General features: G+C 38.2%; 1 protein-coding gene across 4 annotated transcripts; it reads left to right on the plus strand.

Annotated features, from left to right (window-relative positions):
- Window positions 1-260: 260 nt before the first annotated feature.
- khdrbs1b (KH domain containing, RNA binding, signal transduction associated 1b) lies at window positions 261-16,305 on the plus strand. Of its 4 annotated transcripts, XR_015863972.1 has the most exons (12): window positions 261-615; window positions 2,259-2,377; window positions 3,104-3,220; window positions 4,338-4,484; window positions 6,428-6,558; window positions 6,622-6,829; window positions 6,922-6,989; window positions 7,222-7,280; window positions 7,356-7,550; window positions 8,984-9,068; window positions 9,457-9,524; window positions 16,226-16,305. XR_015863972.1 is itself a non-coding variant. In XM_088404776.1 (9 exons), exons 1-9 carry the CDS (start codon window positions 519-521, stop codon window positions 7,463-7,465), a joined length of 1,056 nt encoding a protein of 351 aa, XP_088260902.1. In that variant the 5' UTR covers window positions 262-518; the 3' UTR covers window positions 7,466-8,607. The 4 variants fall into 4 exon arrangements, 2 of the variants coding, with proteins under 2 accessions (XP_088260902.1, XP_088260903.1); XR_015863973.1 differs by lacking the exons at window positions 8,984-9,068; window positions 16,226-16,305; XM_088404776.1 differs by lacking the exons at window positions 8,984-9,068; window positions 9,457-9,524; window positions 16,226-16,305 and having other exon boundaries at window positions 262-615; window positions 7,356-8,607.
- Window positions 16,306-23,935: the final 7,630 nt, after the last annotated feature.

Raw genomic sequence — 23,935 nt, forward strand, 5'->3', positions numbered from 1 at the left:
CAATAAATCTAATCAATACATACATTCACTTTTTTCTCCATTATTTTTAACCGAACAAAACATTCTTCAGGCTATCATGACATTCTTTGCAAAAGTATTGTAAAAATAATCACATAATTTATGCCATAATAAACTTACAAATGGACAATTATGACAAAAAATACTGTTCACGCCGGTCAGCTTCATTGGGGGCGTTGCTATAGTTGTTTGCGCAACCGTGACGCAACTTCCGCCTTTCATCGTCCCTTTTCTCGTCTCTTCTTCTTCGTTTCTATCTCATTCCAACCCAGTCACTAGACTGAGCGGAACGGGATAAAATAGACGGCCACGATAGCTATCGGAAACGTCCAACTTCGAAACCATCGCAAAGTATTTGAAAAAGAAAATTCAACACGCACCTGTTTCTAATTTCAGAAAAGGACTACTTTTTGCAGCTCATTCCTTGGGATTTTTTTTGGCCGCCATAAGCTATTCAACTCCACCCGAACTGAGCCCTCTCTCTTCTCATCTAACTCAAAATGGAGAACGGCGACAACAAATACCTGCCCCAGCTGATGGCAGAGAAAGACAGTCTGGATTCGTCTTTCACACACGCCATGAAACTTTTAGAAGCAGGTAAGGTGATTTTGTATATATTTGTCCGGCTTTTCGCGTCTTCGCTAGAAGTTTGTCGAGAGGAAAGCCGACTGACGACTACGCCGTCGAACGCCATGTGGCGACGGTTGGACTCCATTATGGCTCCAAACGGAAGCGTTCGGCTTTGCTTGCGTAGTTACTCTAAAATATACGGCAGATAATGTTTGACTAAATCATGTTTGATAGTTTTATAATTCTTGGCTATTGTAGCTGCTTTGTATACTTTTTAACAATTTCCGCTTCCTACAGCGTGCTTCAAAGTACAGCCGCCGTCGTCTTTTTCGCTTTTGAATTGACGTCGACCTCATTGCTGTTTTGTCGCCACGAGTTTTTATTTAGCCCGCAAATGTACACGGGTAGTTGACGCTTTTGGCTAGTTTTGTGCGGGCCAAGAGAACCCTAATACATGGTTTTCCAAGTGGCCAAACGGTACAACAACCCCCCCCCCCCAATCCACACACTAAACCGCCATATAGACTTTCTTTGTCTAACCCCCTTGAAACTCAGCGCGCTCGTATTCAGTCTTATGCTGTTGTTACGTCATTTCAAACCACTTTTTTGTGGTAAGCATTTTCCCAGTTTTGTGATAGACTAACATTCGGTGTGAAAATGCAAACTACTGCAAAAATTCGTTCGCACCACAAACTGCTCCATTTACGACGAATTTGAAGGATACGTCATAACGACCGTAGTCAATCAGGAACATGCTGACGTAGTATTAACGTAAATATCCACGAATTCACTCTGAAAACATTCATAGATCATAAACATGAAACGGATCAAAAACTCTTCTTGGCTTTTTGTCCTTATTTTCTGTAGCTCCATGTCTCCATTCCAATTTAATTAACTTCTGATCATGATTGGTTTGATAAGTGTGACAGATGACACTTCGAAATTTCACATTGACACAAATTAAGTGTGATTATTTATACCGGATTATGTGACTGGTGTAAATATCACGGTAATCTTATTTTGATCTGGACCTAGTTTGTGTGCATGTAACGCTGTTAGAGAGATCTGTTTATTCATCTATTTGTTGTCTTCCCAAACTTTTTATTGTGCACAACCACCAAAACAGTTTTACCATTTTTTTATTTTATTCATCTATTTGTTGTCTTCCCAAACTTTTCATTGTGCACAACCACCAAAACATGTTTACCATTTTTTACAATTTTAAGTGGTGTCAAATAATATGACTTGGGGATAATACGTGAATAGTATGACCTTGAAACTGCATTCAGATACGCCTCAACCAATGCTTGCTGCCAACCGTGCTAAACTTTGCACAAAGGTTGGCACCAGCAAATGTGACACTTGGATTTTGAAAGCACATGCTGAATTTGAGCAATATTTCAGATGCATATTCAGATGAATATTTATGGCGAAAAGGGCAGCGCTTTGATCTGCTTTTAAATCGGGTTAAAAGGCAGAAGGTGAAGTTTTGTGGACCCCGGTTTGAAACTCAGCATTTTCTCATGTCGTTGGCTCAATTTCAGCACTCCTTCACTTGGTATAATTCATTCTGTTTTAAGTCATCCATCAGTTCTGTTCGGTCATTCAAAAACTTTTGAATCTGGTGTCTTATGAACACCTTGTCTGAACCAATCCCTCGCCCCCTACAGAAATTGAGAGGATCCAAAAGGGCGAGTCCAAGGAGCCAGAGACGTACCTTGATCTTTTCACAAACAAGTTCATCAAACTCAAGGAGCGGGTCCTCATACCCGTGAAACAGTACCCCAAGGTGAGGTGGTTTTTTTTTCTTCTCTTCTCATTTTTAAATCTCCATTCCCCATTGAGATTCAATTTATCTCAGTGCAGTCGAGTCTCAATTACCGAAAGCCACAGGGTTGTGCAAGGTCTCAAATTACTTGTCTTAATCCTGATCTTAAAACTTGTTGTAATTACAGCCTAAAGTGGTGTAGTGTTATAAAACAGCCTTTAACAGATCAGAATGCTAACAGGGCTGCTTTGTTACTCTGAATTTCATTTTGCCCTGTTGTTTTGATACACCCTCTCCCTTCTGTTTAGAAGCATTTACAAGACTCAAACTTACAGCTCTGTTGGTGTAAGTCAAGGCTATGAGGAAAATTGTTGCGAGGGTTTAATGTGAGCACTAAAAGAATCATGCAAGTTAAGCCTTCATTTGTGTGTTAATTCTAAAAGCACAACAGAACACCTCAAGCTGATCCCAGTCTGTTCTGTGCTGATGGTTGGTTTTTGTATTTTCAAAACAAAAATAAAGAGCCAAGACTCAGCTTTCAGACTGCACGTCAGTTCGGAGGTGGTTGGGAGTCATTGTGCAACATTTTAGCTGTGATAAGACAGTGACTGAATTTGGTTCTCAATGATCTAGTTTAGCTTTCAAAACAACCAAGAACATTGACAGCGATTGTGCCTTCAATCTCCCGTCAATGAAAATGTGCGCGTACCCTCTCCTGTCATTGAAAATGTGCTTGTACCCCTCCAGTTCAATTTTGTGGGAAAGATTTTGGGACCCCAAGGCAACACCATCAAACGTCTGCAGGAGGAGACTGGGGCTAAAATTTCTGTGCTGGGCAAGGGTTCCATGAGAGACAAAGCCAAGGTAGGAACACGGCTGGAAACTTGAAACTATGAGGGAATTACAGAAAATAAGAAATTCATAAAATTGAAGGTTTGTTCCGAATAGGACTTGAATATAGTTGGATGAAATATTAGTGCATAATTGACACATTTATTTTTCTCTGATGTTTAGTGTTTTTGATTTTTTTCCAGCCAGCTTTCAGAGGAGGGCGTGAATAATTAACCTGTAAAGAAATAAAAAAGAAATAGCACGTGTACCGTATTTTCTGCACTCTAAGGCGCTCCTTCAATAAATTACCCATTTAAAAACGTTTCACATTTAAGTCGCACCAAATTACAAGTTATAATACCTCTTGATTACATTAAAATACTGTTTAGATCAATCCCAAGACGAATGTGGATTTCATGAGAATTTAATTATGATTCAGTGGAATATTGAACTCAAATTTCTTAATCAAATCACAACTGAAATCTTTTTTTTAAAACTGCGCTATTTATTTTACAAAAACTTATTTTTTTGCGCCTTGTCCCCATATAAATTGCTTCAAAAATTGGAACATGCATAGGTTATGGTTTATACTTTACGGTTTAGGCGCCGTATAGGAAACACTTAATTATGAGGCACACTGTCAGATTTTGACAAAATTTAAGGATTTTGGGTGCGCCTTATATTGTGGAAAATATGGTAATGAAATATATGAAACATTATAAAGTTCTTCTTCACAAACAAATGTTAAAATATTGTGTTTTCAGATGTACTATTTTTCAAAGGATGTTTGTGTATGACAAATCACTTTTTTCATATTTATATATGAATTTAACATCAGTGTTTCCAAAATTTAGCATAAACATTCAGAGGAAACCTTCCTGAAATTGTCCCCCCTTTGCAACCTTAGCTGGTCCATATCTGGAACAGCACACTTGTAGGCTGGCTTTCCCCGAGCCATCACACATCTGGCACATGTGCCAGCCTCAAGGGTAGACCTAGTGCCCAGATGGCTGGACCCAGAGGTGTTTTAACCCTGCTGCACATCTGTGCTATTATAATGGATATTTAAACTGGTTGCACCCAGGTGTAGGTAGTTCTTAGGCTACTACAAAATGTCCTAAAAATGAATGTCTCCCTCTCCACATTGAAGGAGGAAGAACTGAGGAACGGCGGCGAGCCAAAGTACTCCCACTTGAACATGGAGCTGCATGTGTTTGTCGAGGTGTACGCCCCGCTGCCTGAAGCCTACCTGCGTATGGCCCACGCCATGGAGGAAGTGAAGAAGTTCCTCTTCCCTGTGAGTTGCACACCGCATGCTTTCAGTGAACCGTTACTTTGACTCCCAGTTGTTTTGCAATCAATTCGAAGGAACAGTTATTAAAAATAGACTTGACATGTCATCTACCTTGAATCCCCAAGTTCATTTTAAACTTAGTCTGTTTGAGTCTTGTCTTATGGTGAGTCTTGTCTTTTGGTTGGCAGGATGACAATTACAATGTAATCAGTTTGCTGATTTCAAATGTGTTATGTCCACATCTTCTTTTCATGCAAATAGTAACTCCAGAACAAAGTGCTCTCATTCTGTCGTACCTTTGTTGGGGGGTGCTCGGGGTGGCGATGTGAAAAATGATAGCTCAGTTAGTGCATGAATAATTTGTGACACTCATCATGAGGTCTGTCTATTTTGTCTCTCGAGAGATGTTTAACATCCAGACAGCTGTGAGTTTTAAGTTCGGCTGTACTATGCGTACACCCAGGGTTTGGTTTTACGTTGATGGTGATAATTCTTGGGTCCATCTGGTTGGAGCAAATGCTACATGCTCGCTAACAATGCTCCATTTGAGGTTTGTGGAAGGCCTCACATTGGGTTGCAGCATTCTCAAGAGTAAAGACCTGAACCAGTCGTAATTTTTGAACTGCTGTTATGTGGAAATTAAAAGCTGGCTGGATGTAGATGGATGTATTTTGTCAGGTCTTTTGACTGTCACAACACAGTGTTAAAAAACAAAACAAAACCAAGCCGTCACACATTGAGGTAATACTATTTACCTTATGAAAGCTGTATGGCATAGAAGTGATGTTGCTGGCAAGCATCAGGTTATGGTCATGCTAAGCATTCTTAGCATCTGGAAATCTTTATTCCTGTGTCAGTTAACATGTCACAGAAAGTTATGCTATTGTCATTGGTCTTTGGGTGGTGGCATCACAAAAAGCACAAAGTAAAATAAAGCACACTTACGACCTGATGACCTCAGCAAGAAAAAATGGACCAAACTCTAAAATTGAGCTTGACCCTGAAAAGCATATTTTCCCAGAAAAAAAATTGACTTTAGTGGTTCCACTGTGCTTCCGATTGATTAGCTGAACTTAGCCTCAGGATCAAGCTGGACCTTCTGATGTGTGCAGATTGTTGAAAATTTAAAAGGGGAAAAAAGGGCCCAAAACTTGCTATCTGGCTCACTGGGTCCTTTTGGTGACCCAGTAGTGCATATTTGATCATTTGTACAGAGGGCTTCACTGAGCTCATCTAACATCCTGAGAGGTAAAGAGCTCTCACCCTGCTAGCCTACAAGATGCTGCAGCATTGGGCATGGCACGTTGCCATAGATTCATTGGTGATCATTCAAATGGCTTCTGCTTTGCCAGCCGCTCAAGGTAATTGAAAACTGCCATCTGCCCTTTCATATTCCAGCATCTTCTGTCTTTTTCGCCTGTCATTAGAACTCAGTTCCATTCCAGCACAGGTCTGCTGTGTGGAAAAAAAAAAAATGATTCAGTCGCATGCTCAAAATTGATCCCCAGAGCAAAACAACGGTTATATTGTGGGATTTGTGCTACCTGGGCAGGTGGGTGCTCTAATCCACTGCAACTTTTTTTTTTTTTAATGAGTTAAGTATTCGATCAGAGCAGGCTGAATACGGTGACAGGCAGTTTATGAAGCCTAGGAAGCTTTTTGTTTTGCTGTTTGTGCTTGAGTTTGCAAGAAGTTTTTTTCTGGTCATCTTGCTTTGCTCGTGAATTTGGCACTCTTTCGGGATTCTGTTCGCTTTATCAACACATCACATGATTTGTTCGAATGATCTCAGTCATACCAGAACACATACATGTCCAACTCTGAAAAAGAAAACGGTTTCTATGTACGTCTGCGTTGACTCCAGCGCTTATGTGTCCAATCATACAATTACCTAAGATAGGTGTAAAATTGGCACTGCTCATTGACATCTTCCTTTCTGCATGCAGGATGTGACAGACGAGATCTGCCAGGAGCAGTTCATGGAGATGGGTTACCTCAACGGAGGCCAGGATCTCAGTGGCCGAGGAAGAGGTGGCATGCCAATTCGAGGGCGCGGAGCCCTCCCAGGAGCTCACAGGTAAGGAGGTGAAGGAGGGATGCAGAAGTGTCAAAAGGACAATGTTTGTGGACTTGATCACAGTGACCCATATCTCAGGGGAAGGGGAATGCCACCTCGTGGTGCAGCTCGGGGAGCTAGAGGAGCAGGAAGGGGTGTCCCAGCAGGCCGTGGAGGGCCCGCTGTCGCCCGGGGAGCTGCAGCGTCCCGTGGTGGGCGTGGCGGGCCCCCTCAGAGAATGCTGCCTCTCCAGCACACTCCTGCTGCGGTCGCAGAGAGCTATCAGGAATATGTAAGCCACTTTAGAATATGGGTTCAAGCTCAGGAAGATTTCAGTTGTTCAGCCCAGTGCATTGACAAGCTGCTTTTCTCCCTCCTCCCCAGGCCTACGACGAAAGCTACACCGACACCACCTACGAGTCATACGACAGCTATTACAGCCAGCCACAGGCGTGAGTGAATCACACATTTCTCTCTTCTCACCTGCCACCTTCGCTTGAAATCTGTTTTTGAACCCTTATGCACCATCCAACCCTGATGCCGCTTGGCTGTTTGGCACCGCTCTTCGGGAGCTTTGGTCTCTCGCTTATGGAAACCAATGTGAAAGACATTTAACTTGATGTTTGACTGAGATTGATTTTTATTTGTATTTTATTTTTCCTTCTTCCTATGTGCAACCATCAGAGAGGCAGAATATTATGACTACGGACATGGAGAGTCTGCAGAGTCATATGAAAACTTTAGTAAGTATACATTTATAGCATGTATTTTTTTTTCTTTGGGTTTTGAGTTTAACCGTGTGAATGTGTGGTTCTTAGCCCAGGATGACTGGAACGGCAACCAGAGAGCAGCACCGGGCAAGGCTGCGTCTGCGGCCAGAGGAGCTGCCAAGACAGCCTACAGGCAGCACCCATACCAACAGTACTGAAGTGGACCCGCCTTCCCTCTTACAGGGTTGCCCTGACGAGCGCCTGTCATCAACGGCAGCTCTCGCTTTAAGCAGCCCAACACAAGTAATTGCCCGTTTTGGCTTTGGTTCCTCGTTTTTTTGTTTTCGTTTTATTTTTCGTTTGTTTGTTTTTTATTTAGTTTTTTTTTTTTTTTTTTTCTCAATTGGACTTTTCTTTAGAACATTGGGAACTGGAAATCTTTTTTTTTTTTTTTTTTTTTTTTTTTAAGATTTGGCTACACACCACATACTCCCTAATGCACACACTACACAACCAAAGTGATTTCTAGAGTTCTCTTTCCTTTTTAGTTTGGTTGTTTTTCCTGTATCATTTTTCTCTGACCATTCCCTCTCCCTCTAGCTTTTTTTAAAAATGTTTTGTAATAGTAAATTTCCAGTTGAATTAATGGCTCATTCTCCACCTGTCTTAAAGAATACATTTTAATTGTGTTAAATAAAGAATCTGTCATGGTTCAGTTGCAGATTCCCATTTAGGCTACATTTCAAAATTCTGTTAATATAGTGCAAATAAAAACACCTTTTTAAACCTGTAATGTAGAAACAAAAAGAAATCTAAAATCAAGTGAATATTAAAGTTAATGGAAATCAATTCCTTCTTTTGTGATCTTTTGTTTTAAATAGTTCTAAAACATTATTCTTCATTTAGACTTTAGGCTGCAATATTTGTCATTGTACTTAGAGTTTTGAAATATAGCCCTAATAAAGACACTGTTGAGATGGCCTGTCCTCATATCCTTTATTTGACTTACATGTAAGCCAAAAAAAAAAAGCCGACATTGTAACATTTTTTTGAGCACAAAATGGCCTCCTGATTGTGATCTGATTCTGCATAAATTGCATGCCCCAAAAAGAGAAGACTGCAAAGGATTGGGACACAAATCTCCACATGGGTCGTCTTTCTCTCTCCATAGAGAAGGGATCCTGCAGCTCAATCCCAACTCTTGTACATATTTTAAAACCTCCTAACTGTACTTACTCTGTACCCTCTCCATAAAATGCATTATGCTACATGTGTACGCTTGCATAAATAGGTTACTAAATCTGTCCAAAAGATGTTTTGCAACAGTTTGTCAATAAAGCTTAGTGGGTTTTCTATGAAACGTAACTTGCTTTGATTTGTTTCCTGTCCTAGTCCAATCTGAAATGGCCTTTTTGTTTTCAAAAACGAATTTTAAACTTTAAAGGAATTTTGCTTTGACGTGTGCAGACTTTAACCCTCCTAAATGATGTCTTGATGGATTATCAAAAGAGCTCGACTTATTCTCTCTCTCTCTTTCTATACTTTTTAAAAAGGACCCCGAGGTAAGACCGCTAAAATAAGCCGGATAGCTTCCTAATGTGTAGAGTTGTAAAGCATTGATTGCCTGGGTATGTATAAGACTTTTTCAATCATCTTACCTGTGGTCTCGTTTTAACCGTTAATGACAATTGCTTTCATCGCCGCTGCAAATTAACTGAATTCAAACCACCATTCAGGATCTAGGCCTCGTTGTCTTGAATGACACACTAATGGCAGTGCAATGGAGAGGAGGCTTTTAACCTAGACAACTCCACTGTAAAGGTAACCTATAACCCTAAATGTTTAATTTGGTAGTGTGTTTTTTTTATCCTTTGACATAAACATGCTTTAAAAGTAGTAACCCAAGACAAAAAAACTCCAAAAGTTAAAAAATAATCAACTTCAATGTATTTTATGTACTAAAATAACTGTTCTGTGTACTAACCAACCATCAGGCTAGTGTTAATGCAACTCTTGCTAAAATGAACAAAGCCAAATCTAAGTCAATAGCAATTTATTTTGTAATTTTTTTTAAATTGTTCCACTTGTACAATAACTGAGTTGCATGAGCAGATGTTCTCTTGTAGATGTGTTGCATGAGCTCCATTTCACAAGTATCTCTTTGTGCTCTGTCCACCGGGTATTGATTTGGCCTCTTTACTTCCCTCAGGCCCGTCTAGGCCTCTCGCAAAGTGCCAGGAGACCCACACTGCTGGAGGGAGGCCATGTGCTGCTCAGGTTGGTCCTCCGCCATCCCTTTCCATTAAGAACCACGAGTGATATGGCACTCAAGTTTCATACAAGCGGTTTCCTCTAATCATGCAGTCTTCTCATATGCTCTTGAGATCAAACAAAAGCCTTATGGAAAGAAGTGTTGCATGCCTCCGCCACCCTCACTCACCGGCATCTGCTTTGTAGTTGTCTTGTACATAAGAACTGATTTTTCAAAGGAGCAGGAAGATACAAATACATACTGTGGTCACCGGTGGGCTGCCAGTTTATGGCCACCGGAATACGGGTGTGGGGTTAGTGTGCTAAAGGGACGTAGTGGCAGTGATAGCTACTTTCTACATCAGACTCTTTCTGATCTTAGGTTGTATTTGTGCTTGCACATTTACGATTGCAATCATGTTTTTATTTGGACTTTAAAAAAATAAAGTGTTTCAGCGACATGTTTCCTTGTTCAGTTTTTGACACAACTGTGAAAGTTGCAGCTTGGAATTTGATGTGGACTGAGTAGGTGGCAAAAGTGATGAAACTTCAGACTTACGAGGTTGGTAGTAGGGATGGGAATCTTTGGCTGGCTCGCGATTCTATTGTGATTTTGGGGTCTCTGATTAGATTCAGAATCGATATTCCATTCAGTTAAAAATGATTTTTGCTTCAATCTATAGAGGTGCAAAGAATCATCATACTATGTGGGCTCATGTGCAAGATCGGTTAACAAAGGGAGACTGTTTTTTACATTGATTAACTTTTGATTTGTAAGAAACATGTCTTTTTCCACAACAATAGCTTGTGGACAACTTTATTTCTTAAGCTAACAATAAACTGTAAAGCTTTTATGGTATAAAATAAGATGTAACAAAAAAAAGGTAGAAAAAGACACATTTGAATTTAAAAGGAAACAGGGCTGCATGATTATGGCCAAAATAATCCCGATTATTTTGGTCAATGTTGAAATTACGATTATTCTTAATGTTTGGTCAAACATGTCTATTATCCCTTTTTATTTATTTTTTTTCAAACATGCATTATATAAACAAGGCCTCAAGGCTTGATACTAACAAATAATATTAAACTAAAATAGAGTAAATAATAAAAACAAATGGCACACAGGGCAGCACAGTTAACTTACTTGCTGAGTACAAACCAATGAAAAAAATCAAGCCTACTTAGAACCATGCACATTTACTTTTAAGCAATTGTTAATCAATTTGCAGTCATTATCATTTTCGTTCCTTTCTAACCAAATGTATTCAAATTTTTTGCCAGTCGGATTTTTAAAAATGGGTCTCAATTGACAGCTAGCACAGTTTTATATTAGGAATCAGGTGAAAAACTGAACCATTTCACACTGGTAAATAATAGGGTGAGAAAAGCCGACATCTCACATGCAAACATATAGGGAAACATTGCCCCCCTGGTGGTAGGATGACAAAGATCTTGAGGTGGCTTTTTAAATGTTAATAACGCCAAGGATCATCTTAATTAATCATGGCAGCCAATCTTGTGATCGCTATTAAAATTTGATTAATTGTGCAGCCCTAATAGGAAAATGCAGTCCCAAAATATTATGTGAAAAACTGTTGCCCAAATGAAAAATAATGACATTTCTCAGATAATTTATGACAAGCTATGAAAATGAACTTTTTCCAAGTGAGCAGCTAAATTGATAGTATGTGCCAATTCATCTCTGAGTATATCGGGAGCGTAATCATTTGTTTGTAACATTTAAGACAGTATTTTTAATCATTTACACATAAGTAAAATGTGAATTATCTTGGAGTTTGGATACATTGTGTTTTGTATTTTATCTTTTGCTTCATTTTGTTGAAAGTTTTGTGTGTTTGAGTACGGACCATTTGTTTTCTGGGATAATCTACTAATAAGCCGACTGAAATATCAAACTTTCAAGTTGTCTTTATCTTTGAAAAGGTTTTGGGGGGGGGAGTTTTTTTTGTTACCAATCTCTCTTTAGAACCATTTTTACTGGCCTATGATCTCAGAAGTAGGTAAATACGTGACAATCATATTTAAAATTGATTTTGATTTTTTTGTTGTTGGTTTGGACACACCCCTTGTTAAATAACTCACAGAATCATACATATAACCGTAAGCTTGTTTATATTTGGAATAGTAAACAGTAGTGATGGGACACAAATACCCAAAACCTCTCACGAAATTCAGCCCACCCAGAAAAGATTTTGGCTAAATTTTGCAACCAAAATAATGGCTAACAAATTTTCAGTTTCAAGTTTTTTTTTGTTTTACTGAGCAGACTCAACAATATTAACTATCTAATCATGCAACTGTACCATATTTTTAGCCACACCAGCAAAAACTTAACAAAAAAAATCTATTGTTGTCATTTATAGGCTGACCGGACGATAAGCCACATCAGATATTTACGCAGGAAGATTTTTTTATTTGTATTAATTCCCTCTCATCATGCCTTTAATACAGACTGAACATGCCTGCATTTAAAAAATAAATAAGAGGAGCACCAACACAGATTAAACATACATGTACGTTCAGAAGTAAGAATATATATACTGTCAGAATACAGCACCAATACAATAACATGATAACATTTTTACTAGGGGAGAATTTCCCTTGTGGTGGGGGGAAAATGTCAGTTCCAAGTGAAAAATTAAACCCCCCTGGTGGCTTCAAAAAAATGAAAAGATTCTGTAGTATGAGCCGCAAAGTGTGAGGAAAAAGATCGCTGCTAAGAGTCTGAAATTGATTGGTAAATGGAATAAACAAAATGCATACAGCTCCTGTTAGCTGTATGCAGTAAGCTTTGTTTTTTGTTTTTTGTTCAGTGTTTAAAAACAGATTTTACCATATCTGTCAATATCCTCAATTCTATTTTAAAATGTTTCAAATGTGTGAACTAACTACCCTAACCCTGCAAGAAATTATTTGCTTCCCATCCAAGTAGGCATCGTCAGTTCATGCTGTAAGGATTGGTTAAGACTGCCCTCGCCTAAAGTTGTCAAAGCTAATTAAGGTTCATTTTGTATGACACTGAGCATCTAGACCAGGGGCACCAAACTTTTTCTCGTGAGGGCCAAATAACTTCACCTTCTCTAATAGGGGACAGGGTCAGTTTGTAACAAAAAGTGTGACAATCACAGAGGTGTCTACATGTAAACATTTTTATTGTTTTCCAGAAAGCCCCACACAGCCAAATATTAGTAACCCTTTATGGGATTTTGATAGGAAAAACATCAGAAAATAAGAACACTATTAATGAAATAAAACACGTAACGAAATGAATAATAACCAAATACCCCTTTAAGATTTTCTTTTTTTCCCTTAAAAAAGAACATGGAACAATGTACTGTGGACACCTCTTTGTTATACCTCTTCTTTATTCTGCCCGTTTTTTGATGAGTTTCAACTCATTCCCTGTTCATTCGATTCACACCATTCCAATCTCATATTATTCCACTTATTTGTGAGTGTGCTTCCATTTTTCTCATTCCAATTATTTATATCGTTTTCCCCAAAAATCCCATTGACTTAACATTGGGTGATTTTATATTTCATATTTACAGCTTTCACATTCCATATTTTCAATATCAAATTCAATATAAGGGAAGTATACAAAAAACTAAAAAAAAAAATAAAAGGGCTTAAATATTGTATAGATTGTCAAAACATGACACCACGCTTGCCTTCCCTTTTAAATGCTTGCAAACGGGAGGTCAAGAGGTACACCCTATAGGTGTGAAATTTAGCCCATGTTGGGGTCATTTACTTCTATTGAAAATTGGAAATATTGTCAATTTTGGACATATTGAAAACTTGGTTTTATCATGCATTTCCCCCGGTTTTTGCATTAATCCTTTCAACAGCAACTCCCAAACGGGGCGCAATAGACATTTTTGAGTTGGCACCCCAAAACCACTAGGCGGCGCTACCGACAATCACATTTGTAAGCCGTTCAATGACTTTGATGATTGGCTTAGCTTGGACTATCAAAATACAAAAGTCCTAATAGCCTAATTTTGACAATTCTATTTAAATGTGATAAATATATAAATGTACAGCGTAGTTACTTTTGCGATGATAGGACTGCCTTATTGTGACATAACTGTAAATGCTGACCACCACTAGCAGTGTAGTCTTTATGTCAGCTAATTTCTCATGCTAGCAACTCTATCAGTTGCATATAGACAATGCCCTGGCGGATTGTGATGATCTCCTCGCGTCTTGACAAGCGTGCGAATTGGCATGTGGTGTCGCTCGCCGATGGCAGTACCGACCGCGGAGGAGGGGAGAGTGAGAGTGCGGCGCGCTAGTGTCACCGCGGCCTCTGCGAAAGTGACTAATGAGCAGCCATTGCTCCAGGCCCGCTACGACAGAGAGGAAACGGCAGCAAAAGGGACTCTGGCGATTACCGGAATGGAAATAGTAGTAGCAGGAGGAGCGCTGTCTGAGGGATTACTCACAATGTACTACCGTCTGCCTGGAAGACAGGGAAAAGTTAATTGAACGTTTGGAGAGTAGTGCGGCTCGGTCACACTTTAATCAAGTTAACTGCAGAGCATAAGCTTTCCATACACAGATCTAGCCACAATGCTGCACTTTTTTTCCCCCTCCGGTAGTGGATCATCCATCCATTTTCTATAGCCGCTTATCCTCACTAGAGTTGCTGGCTTGCTGTTGTCTATCCCAGCTGTCTACGGGCAGTAGCAGGGGGACATCCTGAACTGGTTGCCAATCAATCACAGGGCACACAGGGATGAACAACCACTCACGCCTCCAATCACACCAAAAGACAATTTTAGAATATCCAAGACCACTACCGTGCATCTTTTTTTGGAATGTGGCCGGAGAGAACCCACATGGGCACGGGGAGAACACGCAAACTCAATACAAGAAGGATGGCGCGAGCTGGAATTATCACCAGGGTGGGAATGTTTGTTAGAAAGTGATGTTGTGTGAGAAAAGCCCAATGCAAATATGAATTCTCAATTTTTTAAACTTAGGTGATATCTGGTGCAGCAAATTATTTTCATAATTTTTGACCGATTTGAACTTTAATTTAAAACTTTGTAGATATTTGCATTCAATGCTGTGATATTCTATTTCTCATATGGTAGGGGGAGCAGAATTATGCGAAAATTGTTTGATATTGAAGGTGAGCATGTTAGAAATGTTTTTTCTGTTTCCTGACATTTGCAAATGTATTCCTAGGGTGTTGTTGCGCTCCCACTGTAAAAAATGTTTTTTGTTTCCTGACATTTGCAGATGTATTCCTAGGGTGTTGTTGTGCTCTCACTGTAAAAAAAAAAAAAAAACTATGACAAAACAGTTTTGTGTCCGTAGTTTATCTTGTGAAATATTTTTTCAGTCTATAAAATATCTTCAGCCAGGTAACCTGTAACCACTGCAAAAAAAAGTGTGATGTTCAATTCATGCCTTGATTTTTTTACACGTTGAAACTATACATATAACATTTATCACTAGCTTTCTGGCTGGAAGATTGTATCCCTAATGATAATGCGCATCTGTAAAAAGTTCAAATAAAAGCAAAATAGTCAATATAATTTGCATGTTCCAATAATTTCCTCCGAATTTGAAAAGAATGTGTTATTAAAAACAAAAACAAAAAAATTTGTTGATAACTGCAGAAGTCCTGTTAAAAAAAAAAAAAAAGAAGTGAAAAGTGCTTTCACAAATCCCAGGGCTACTTTTACTGTAGCCACAGTCTTAAAAATAGAAAGAAACTGTAACTTAACTTTTTTTTCCTTCCAAAAAACCTAATGATGTCTCCAGCTCCAGAAAATATAGAATTAAAAAAAAAAAAAAAATATATATATATATATATATATATATATATATATATATATATATATATATATTCTGTTTAGTAATTGTTTTTACACTGTTGCCCAAGTGTTGGCCCATCTTCTACACCGGTAACATAGAAAATACCAGAATTTGACCTCCAAATTTAGGGTGCGTCTTAAATGTGTGTCATATTTGGGGAATTGTTTTATTTTTTGTGCCAACATGAGATGCATACTTGTAGTCATTACTATTATTTTTACATTATTCTTATATTGCAAACAATTGGCTTAAATCAGAATTTTTTTGAACATTTTTGTTGAATTGTAGTTGACCGCCATTTATGTTCCAGCGGTACCAGTTTTTCGACCTTATCATTCCCAAGGTGTCAAAATCTAGAATATGATTGTATGGTTATGTATATTTTTCTAAGTATCTTGCTACACCCTATTTTTTAAATATTGGGTGTAAAAGTAATGTCAGAAAAATACTCGAGGTAGGCCACATACCTTAAAGGGTGGCATTTTGTGATTTATGAGTGTCATATAACAATGTGCTAAATTCCAGTTACCATGCACAAAGTTGATTCATAATGAAATTGATTTAAATTCAAACTGTTTTTCCATGTAATTGAAACCACAAACCAGACAGCATTTGAAATGTTTTCAAGGTAACAATTTCCCCTTCGAGCAGATTAAAATAGCGACCTATGACTTTAAAGCTGATTGAATGCACAAGCTGATGTTTTGTCTCAGACAGCGTAAAAGCTACCGCTCGCTCATGTACTACTTCAAATTGATTTTTCTCCTTTGTACCATACATTGTGCTGTTAAATAAATGTACATTTCCCCTTATGACACATGTATGAGCATCTTTTGATCCTTTCAATGACATCGCTGCTTTGCTCTCTCCAGGAAACACAGTAAGACGGCCGTCAAGTGGAGACTTTGGAGCCAGATGACCTCAGCGGGCTTCCAATGGAATCACCAGAGACCAACAATGAACAGGACCCCTTTTTCTAAGTCCAAATGCAACTGCTGCTTTAGGTTTTTTTTTTTTCTTCTTACTGATAGAGAACCTCTCCGGCGTCTAATGCAATTGTTACGCTTTGATTCAGTGTCAAATGAGCAGCCTTCTCTCTCGTAGTCGAGCCGTGAAATTGTTTCTAATTCCTGACAGGCCTCGCAGTCTGTCAGGTCTGAATTGCAAATGTTTTTATAGAGGGTGTTGTAAAAGAATTCCCTCCCACTGCATTGAAGAAGGGATTTTTATTGACGTTGATACAAGGCATCGAATAAAAGAAAATAACATAGAATATTTTCATTTTTCTTGAACCCATTGAATCCAAAATACTTTTTTTTTTTTTTTTTAAAGTGCTTGGCTAGAGCAGTGGTTCTTAGCCTTTTTTCAGAGCTGTATCCCCTGTGAAACATCTTTTCAGTTAAGTACCCCTTAACCAGTGCAAAGCATTTTTGGGTTAAAAAAAACAAAACACCACAATAAGGTGATAGCTCACAAGGGAGTGATACAAAGAAAGAACATGTCATTTAATATTTCCATCTTTCTATTACTCAAACCAAAATGCATATATATATATATATATATATATATATACATTTTTTAAATGTCCAGTCAATGCCAGGAATTCGACTTTTTTTTGGTAGTACTAGTAGCTAAATAGAAGTACAAATTAACTTGATACTATGGTAGCTAATTATTCTATTAGTTAGGTAGCTAGAGAAATCCATTACTTAAGTACTGAAATACATAAAACAGTGGCTTACTTTTGAACCTGAAGTCATCAATTACTTCAGCACTTAATCACCCAGGGTAATCAATTACTTAGTACTGAAATACCTAAAACAGTGGCTTACTTTTGAACTTGAAGTCATCAATTACTTCAGCACTTAATCACCCAAAGTAATCAATTACTTAGTACTGAAATACCTAAAATAGTGGCTTACTTTTGAACTTGAAGTCATCAATTACTTCAGCACTTAATCACCCAAAGTAATCAATTACTTTTAACAATTTATTACCTGAGGTAATCGATTTACAGTGGCATTTAATTATAATTCATTAAAAATCAATTTAGGTACGAGAGTAATTGAGTACTTTGGTACTTAATTATTTTAGTACCCAAATACCTAAGGGTCATCTGTTACATTAGTACTCAAGTACCTCAAACCGTTGCTTACTTCTGTTACGTCCCTGGGATTGAATGGGTTATGACGTTTCCTCTACCACAAACAATTTATTCCAATTAAGAAATTAACAGCAGATTTTTTTTTTTCCACATGGAGGAAGGAAGCCATTCACATGGAATATTTACAATTTTATAATTACTAAGAGATTTACAATAATTGAAAGCTGATGGTTCCTAGTATGTTTCAGTGAATAGTCATTTTTGTGCAGAAAAGTATTCCTTGGAAATAAATGCTTAAGAATAAAAATTGAAGAAAAAAGGCTTGTTTGCTATCGGAAATCAAATACTGTACAGTAAATCCCTGTGGTGTATTTTGAGCCTTAATGGCACCCATAGTTTGTCACGCAATGCATGATGGAAGCCCGGGTTCCAAGTTGCATTGAACCGCTTGTTACGACAATGTGCTATGCTAGTGCAGAGTCAACACTACGTCGTTGTCCGGAGTTGGTATATTTAGAAGAGTGAAAGATACAACAATCCCCAAAACAGTTTGTTTTAAAGTTTTAAATGTCATTGTCATTTCTTCTTTCTCAGCGTGTAATGAAAAATGGATTCAAATTAAGTTTCAGTGAAGGGAGAGTGATAACCATTTCTCAGTATGGTATGAATACCCGGTTCTGTGATTATCAGAAAGGGGTTAAAAATGAGTTATTACTGTTGAGTGCTTACAATTTATTATTTTCTTCTGGTTCTGAGTGCGATCACAAAAAAACATGCATTTTGTCAATGTACGGATTCACGAAAAATGGGCGAGGCGGGATGATGGTGGGCAATTTATGGTTTAGGGTTTTTAAATTACCACCTAACAGGACAGTTACTGCTTGAAATGATTATTTCTGCTTATCCTCACCGTTTCCCTTATGCCAACACTGCTGCTACCTATCTGGTGTGGCATTAAATAACAAACCTGGTGTCGTCAACTTTTTATGTTTACCGATTTCCCAGAATGACTTGAATGAGTTCCAAACATAACCCCCGTCTGGGCCATTATACGTGACATAATGATCCCTGCTTCTTCTCTAATGTAATGAAGGCTAAGCGATTCGAGCCGTCTCCTTTCGGAATCGATCAAGTGTCCGGCACGAGGGAGAAGAATAAAGTAAATGTTACTTGTTTGAACGATCGATACAAGTGCACAGGAGCTCTTCCGCCTGCATGCCCGCTTTATAAAGTAGTGGTCCAAATGGGCGAGAAACAGCAGGCCCGACTCGTCTTTGTCAGGCGTGGAGGTGGACGTGTTAAACTTGATGATGGCGTGGATATGCGGATCTGGCGGACAGCTGGATTGCATCTCCTGCTCCTGACAAGATTCACACCATCAGAGGAACATCGCATCCCGACGCTTGCTGCAACACTGGCGACGAGTGGAGAGATGGTTGTCATGGCGACGCGTGCAGAGCTGACTTGCACTCTTACTTGCCGAGTGGCCTTGGATTCGGGAGAAACCGGAGGAATGGGGGAATGGCGGCTCACTGAACACACGTAAACACTTAGTTAAAAAAAAGTTAATTTCGCCGATATTGTAGAATAAGGCACAAGTCTCGCCTTGGTTAAAAATAAAAAAACGTTACTTTCGCCGATATTGTAGAATAAGGCCAAAGTCTTTCCTTGACGGCTAGCCGCTAACGGGAGAGTTGACATCTCGTGATACGAGACGTGAGGCGTATTCAATTTCATTCGGACATTTAAAACTCATAATTTATAATCAGTGATTTTAGACTTATTTATTAATTAAATTAGTGATTTGCTGTTACCCTTTGCCTGGTTTAACTGTCGAGAAGGAGAGTACTGGAACTTCTGTTTTCTTACTGAAAACTGATGTGGATGGATTATTATTGTTATTAGAATCTTGAATGTATACTGTACTAAACTTATTTAGTCATTTTCAGCAGTAAACACTTTGTTTTTTGTTTTTTTATCATTTTTAGAATTGATTATTAGAATGCTAAATGAACACTAAACTTATTTCGCCATCTTCAGCAGTAAAATCGTTTTGTGTAGAATTAATTAGATTTCTCTAAATAAAAACTTCAGTGAGCCTTGATTCATTTTCAATCAACAGCAAGGGGGGGGAGAATTTTTAAAAAATTGTATTAACCCCTTGATGTCCGGGGATTTTTCACTCGCCTGGTCTTATTATCACCTTGGGCTGACTTTGAAAGGGTCATAAACTTGTCATATATGGGCGTAAAAATATTAAAAATGCAATAATAACAGAAGTAACTGTGCTGCATATATTTATGAAATTGAAATATTAAAATATAAAATAGGAATATTATGTCACAATTAGAGCATTATGACTTTTGAAATATGGGAGTCCAGGCTAAGCCAATCATGGAAGTCATTGAAAGGCATGCAAATGTCATAAGTTGGCCATTACTGCCACCCACCACAAAAAATTCTATAAATTGTAATTAGATTGTAGAGAATTATTGTCTCTTCGCGAGTTGCTGTTGAAATGATTAATGCAAAAATCAGGGGAAATGCACGATAAAACAAGTTTCCAAAATTGACAGTTGTTTTGAATGGCAGTAAATGAGCCTGAAATGGGCTAAATTTGAATACATTTTAAATTTTACACAAAAAAATAATTTAGCTATCAAATCAAAAGACAAAATATAAGCATTTTACTGCTGGAAATGGATAAATAAGTTTTGTATGTTTTGTCAAGTATGATATTGAGCCAACTACTGCCAATGAGGCCATGTCGCTTTTTTTTTTTTTTTGCTTTGAGTATCGCTTACTGGTAATGGTAGTCTCTGTGATGATATGATACCTTAAATTAAGGCTGGTTTTGACCTGGATAGGTACTTGACTGCAACTCTCTTAAAGATTACATTTTTCTTGGAAAAAAAGAAAAGTGGGGGAAAGGAATGCTGGCAGGGCCTGAGACCAGAGGAAGCAATTTCAAATATTTGACAGTAATAAAAAGAGACAAAAGAATCACGAGGATGGTTGTTTTCTGCACCCATTCCCCCTTTTTTTTCATCTCCACTCAGTTGGTCTAAACCTGTTTTAAAGCAAAGGTTGGCTTCTCCGAGGTTTGTCGATGGCATCGATCGAAGCTAGTCGCTCAGGGATTGGGAGAATTCAACAAGAGCACATGTTGAGGAGTGAGCTCCGGCCCTGAGGAGACGCTTTTAAATATCAACAGGATTTGTGAAAGGTCTATTTCTTATGAGCCTTCAACTGGCGAAGAACACGGCGTACACGCGCCGGATCTCGCTCACCGTTTGATAAATGTTATTTGGGGAACACGACAGGTGTGGCATTTGCTGTCTCGTTGCCAGCACACACACACACGCTCGCTTACGTGCAGATGTGATGAATCCTCACATTCTCCGTCTAATATTTTTACCACACCATATTAAAAAAAAAAAAATCTAGAATAACTTTAACCTTCCTATTCAAAGTCAGCAATTTTCTGCGTAGAGGTGCATCACAGGTGCATCTGTAGTCTATTTACATGCCATAAAAGAAATAATTTTGTCTGCCATTTTGTTGCTTTTCTGTAAAAACGTAATTGGAGGGCTAGAGTGAACCTGCATTTTTCCAAGGTAGCATCATGTCTTGTCACGGTTACACCTTTAAAATGTTCTTCCTGCCCAAAGTGGTTATTCTTTATAAATTGTTACACACTAAAATGGGGTGACAGCGCATATTTTGAGGCATCAGAGCTGTAGCCAATGCACGATAATGTGTTTTGTGTGTGTGTGTGTGTGTGCTACTTTTATACTGTCTGTGAAAGCTTCATTTCAGCCATTTTATTCAGGTGCTTTCCTGTATCAATATTACTGATCTGCTATTTAAATAAATGCCGTAGTAACACTTGTAGTTTCATTTTTCAAGCTGTTAGTTCGAGGAGGTAATGCTGATTTTTCTTTGTATATTCAAAGTACAGTACATTTCTCCTACAATGCCCCCATCTCCATCATTAAGTGTTAGTTTTTTGTTTAAGCGTTTTGAAATTGTTGAAAACAATTTTGGTTCTGTCCCTATTAAAACCATTACAATTCACATACATTAAAGTAAATTATTAGTAACTGGTAGGATATCATTTTAAATTAAATTACAGTACCTCCGGGTTGTTAGAATTGTAGACACAATGACCAAATTACTACAAGTCCCAGAATGCACTGCGCGATACCGAACTGCCGTACAATGCAGTTCGTAATTGACGTCCATTCACACTCTTTTGTTTCGATTCAATCAGGAAAAAAATCAGCTAAATGAATGACACACACATTCCCGTAGCAAGATATTCTTACTCAATGTATTGTTTTAAGACGCATCGCTAATACTGTTATATGTATGTTGCCAATGTTAGCTCGTGGAAGCTTGTTCGTTTGGATCAATAACACCAAGTGAAACATCCGTTTCTTAGTTACGTCAACACACTAATTTTTAAGTGAAAATAAGACTACACGAGTTACAGATAGGAAAGAAAAATAAAGGTAGAATAATTATAGTTAAAAGATACTTTTGCAAATTCAGTCATGACGCTATAATGTCACGCATCTGTGTGCGATTGGTGCTGCCATTTTTAAAAATCAATTCTTAAATTTGATTTTTACATGCAAACATACATTTATGTGATGTCCTCTAACTCCTTTTGTTGATTTCTGATCAATGTTTTCTAACGTATATGTTTATCTTTATAAAAAAAATACTCATGTATATTTTTTTATCATCCCACATTAGCCCTCCTGATTTTGTGTTTGTGCATTGCTTAAGTGCTTTTTATTTATGAAATTAGAAAAACAAGCATGGCAATTGTTATCTATGTACCTTTTTAGTGTTTGGCTCTGACCGGTTTTTATGGTAACAAAATCCTTGCAGTCCAAAAACTGAACCTTAGGATAAGCTAAGCAAAATGATGACGTGCGTTTGTAATGTTGGGATGTTCGATACCACTTTTTTAGAATTCCAGACCGATACTAGGATGAGTAGTCACTCTTTGAGTACTCACTGATACCAGTACTAATACCTCTAGTACTTCTTATAACATTTCATTTAACAAAATGTCAAAGTATTTACAACAAAAACTTGCAGATAAGGATTTGCGATTTAATCACACTGCAACTATATAGCGCCATCTAATGTCGAGGAGGACCTATAAACCTAAAAATAAGATACCTGGCATTGTTATTTGTACCCTCCCCTGAGTCGCCTTCAAGAAACTTTAGCCAGATTCTTTAACTTACCCTTCATTCTAAACTGTTGCCAAGGTTACCAAATGTGGCTCCCTCTGAGATAAGCGGTTAGTCAAGATTTAAAGTTCACTTTGAAACATTTGGTGTTTTTGAATTTTGTTTCTGCGTGTGCCTGACCACCGCAAGACCCCCAGACTGCAGCTCGACGCCCACGCGACGCCTCATTTAGATTCTAGCAAAAAGAAATACACTCAACTTTTTCTCAACAGTTTCACTCCGACTCTTCTTTTCTCCTCTTTGCGCTTCTGTCTGTCGCTTTTTTCTTCTTGGCTCGACTAAGGTCCCTCACCTCTAATTAGCTTCTCTCCCGGATAAATGCGGGCACCTGTCTTTAGGTCCCTGTGTGGATGCATGTGTTTCATCCATTTGCATGTTAAATAGAAGCCTAGAAGGTACAGTTGGACTTCACGGAGGAGATGTGATGATGAGCCTTGGGTCTCTTCATGCAATTGACCTCCCAGGCTAGTTCTATGACCCGTCCCCTACCTTCTCTCCTTTGTGTCCTAGCTTGGCCTTTTATCAAGCCCTGTTATCCCCTTTAGCTTTTCTCTTTCATTTTGTTTCCCGCTGTCCTTTTTTCCCCGTTCTTCCAGCATGGCCCAGGGCATGTTCTCATTCCAGATGAGCGCTAGAAAGAGTTGTGACAAGGTAACGCTTGCGTGTTTAGATGTTCTGCAAATTTCCACAGGCAAATCAGTGATGTCTCTCAGGCTGACCAGTTAAACAGAAAAGAAAAAAAAGCTGTTTTTTGTTTTTTTAATTATTATTGAAAAAGAAGTGTCCAGTTGAGATCATAAAATCTTTTTTGCTGGCAATAATTTCTTTTAACATTCGTAAATGTCATACAAGTGTAACAAGAAATTAAGTCATTTTAAGCTTATACTTTCAATAAAACACACAATGTCCTTTTATTTATTTATTTGTTTATTTATTTATTTATGTGTTTTTATTTTACAATTTAATGGTTTAATTGTGTAACCCAACATTTGAGGTTGTCATGTACAAAAAGAGCCAGGTTTGGGGTTGATTTGTGGATCAAACTGACAAAAACATTAAGTTGGTCGTTTTTGTACACTTTTTGTACCCACCGTTGAATTTTTTCAAACCCAACTCTTTTTTTTTCTTCGTGTTAGACATGTGCTTAATATGCTTAGGCTTAATATGGCCCAATGTGTAATTTTTTACACCCGGCATCGAGTGCAACC

The sequence above is a fragment of the Hippichthys cyanospilos genome, chromosome 21, assembly GCF_059441005.1.
Source record: "Hippichthys cyanospilos isolate Australia breed blue-spotted pipefish chromosome 21, RoL_Hcya_1.0, whole genome shotgun sequence".
Classification (NCBI taxonomy): Eukaryota; Metazoa; Chordata; class Actinopteri; order Syngnathiformes; family Syngnathidae; genus Hippichthys; species Hippichthys cyanospilos.

Excerpts from the sequence above, each read along its gene's own strand:
- khdrbs1b (XM_088404776.1), top strand. The coding sequence starts at position 519 with ATGGAGAACGGCGACAACAAATACCTGCCCCAGCTGATGGCAGAGAAA. Across the intron at positions 4,485-6,427 it reads TGAAGAAGTTCCTCTTCCCT|GATGTGACAGACGAGATCTG; the intron begins GTGAGTTGCACA and ends TTCTGCATGCAG. Across the intron at positions 6,990-7,221 it reads TATTACAGCCAGCCACAGGC|AGAGGCAGAATATTATGACT; the intron begins GTGAGTGAATCA and ends TGCAACCATCAG.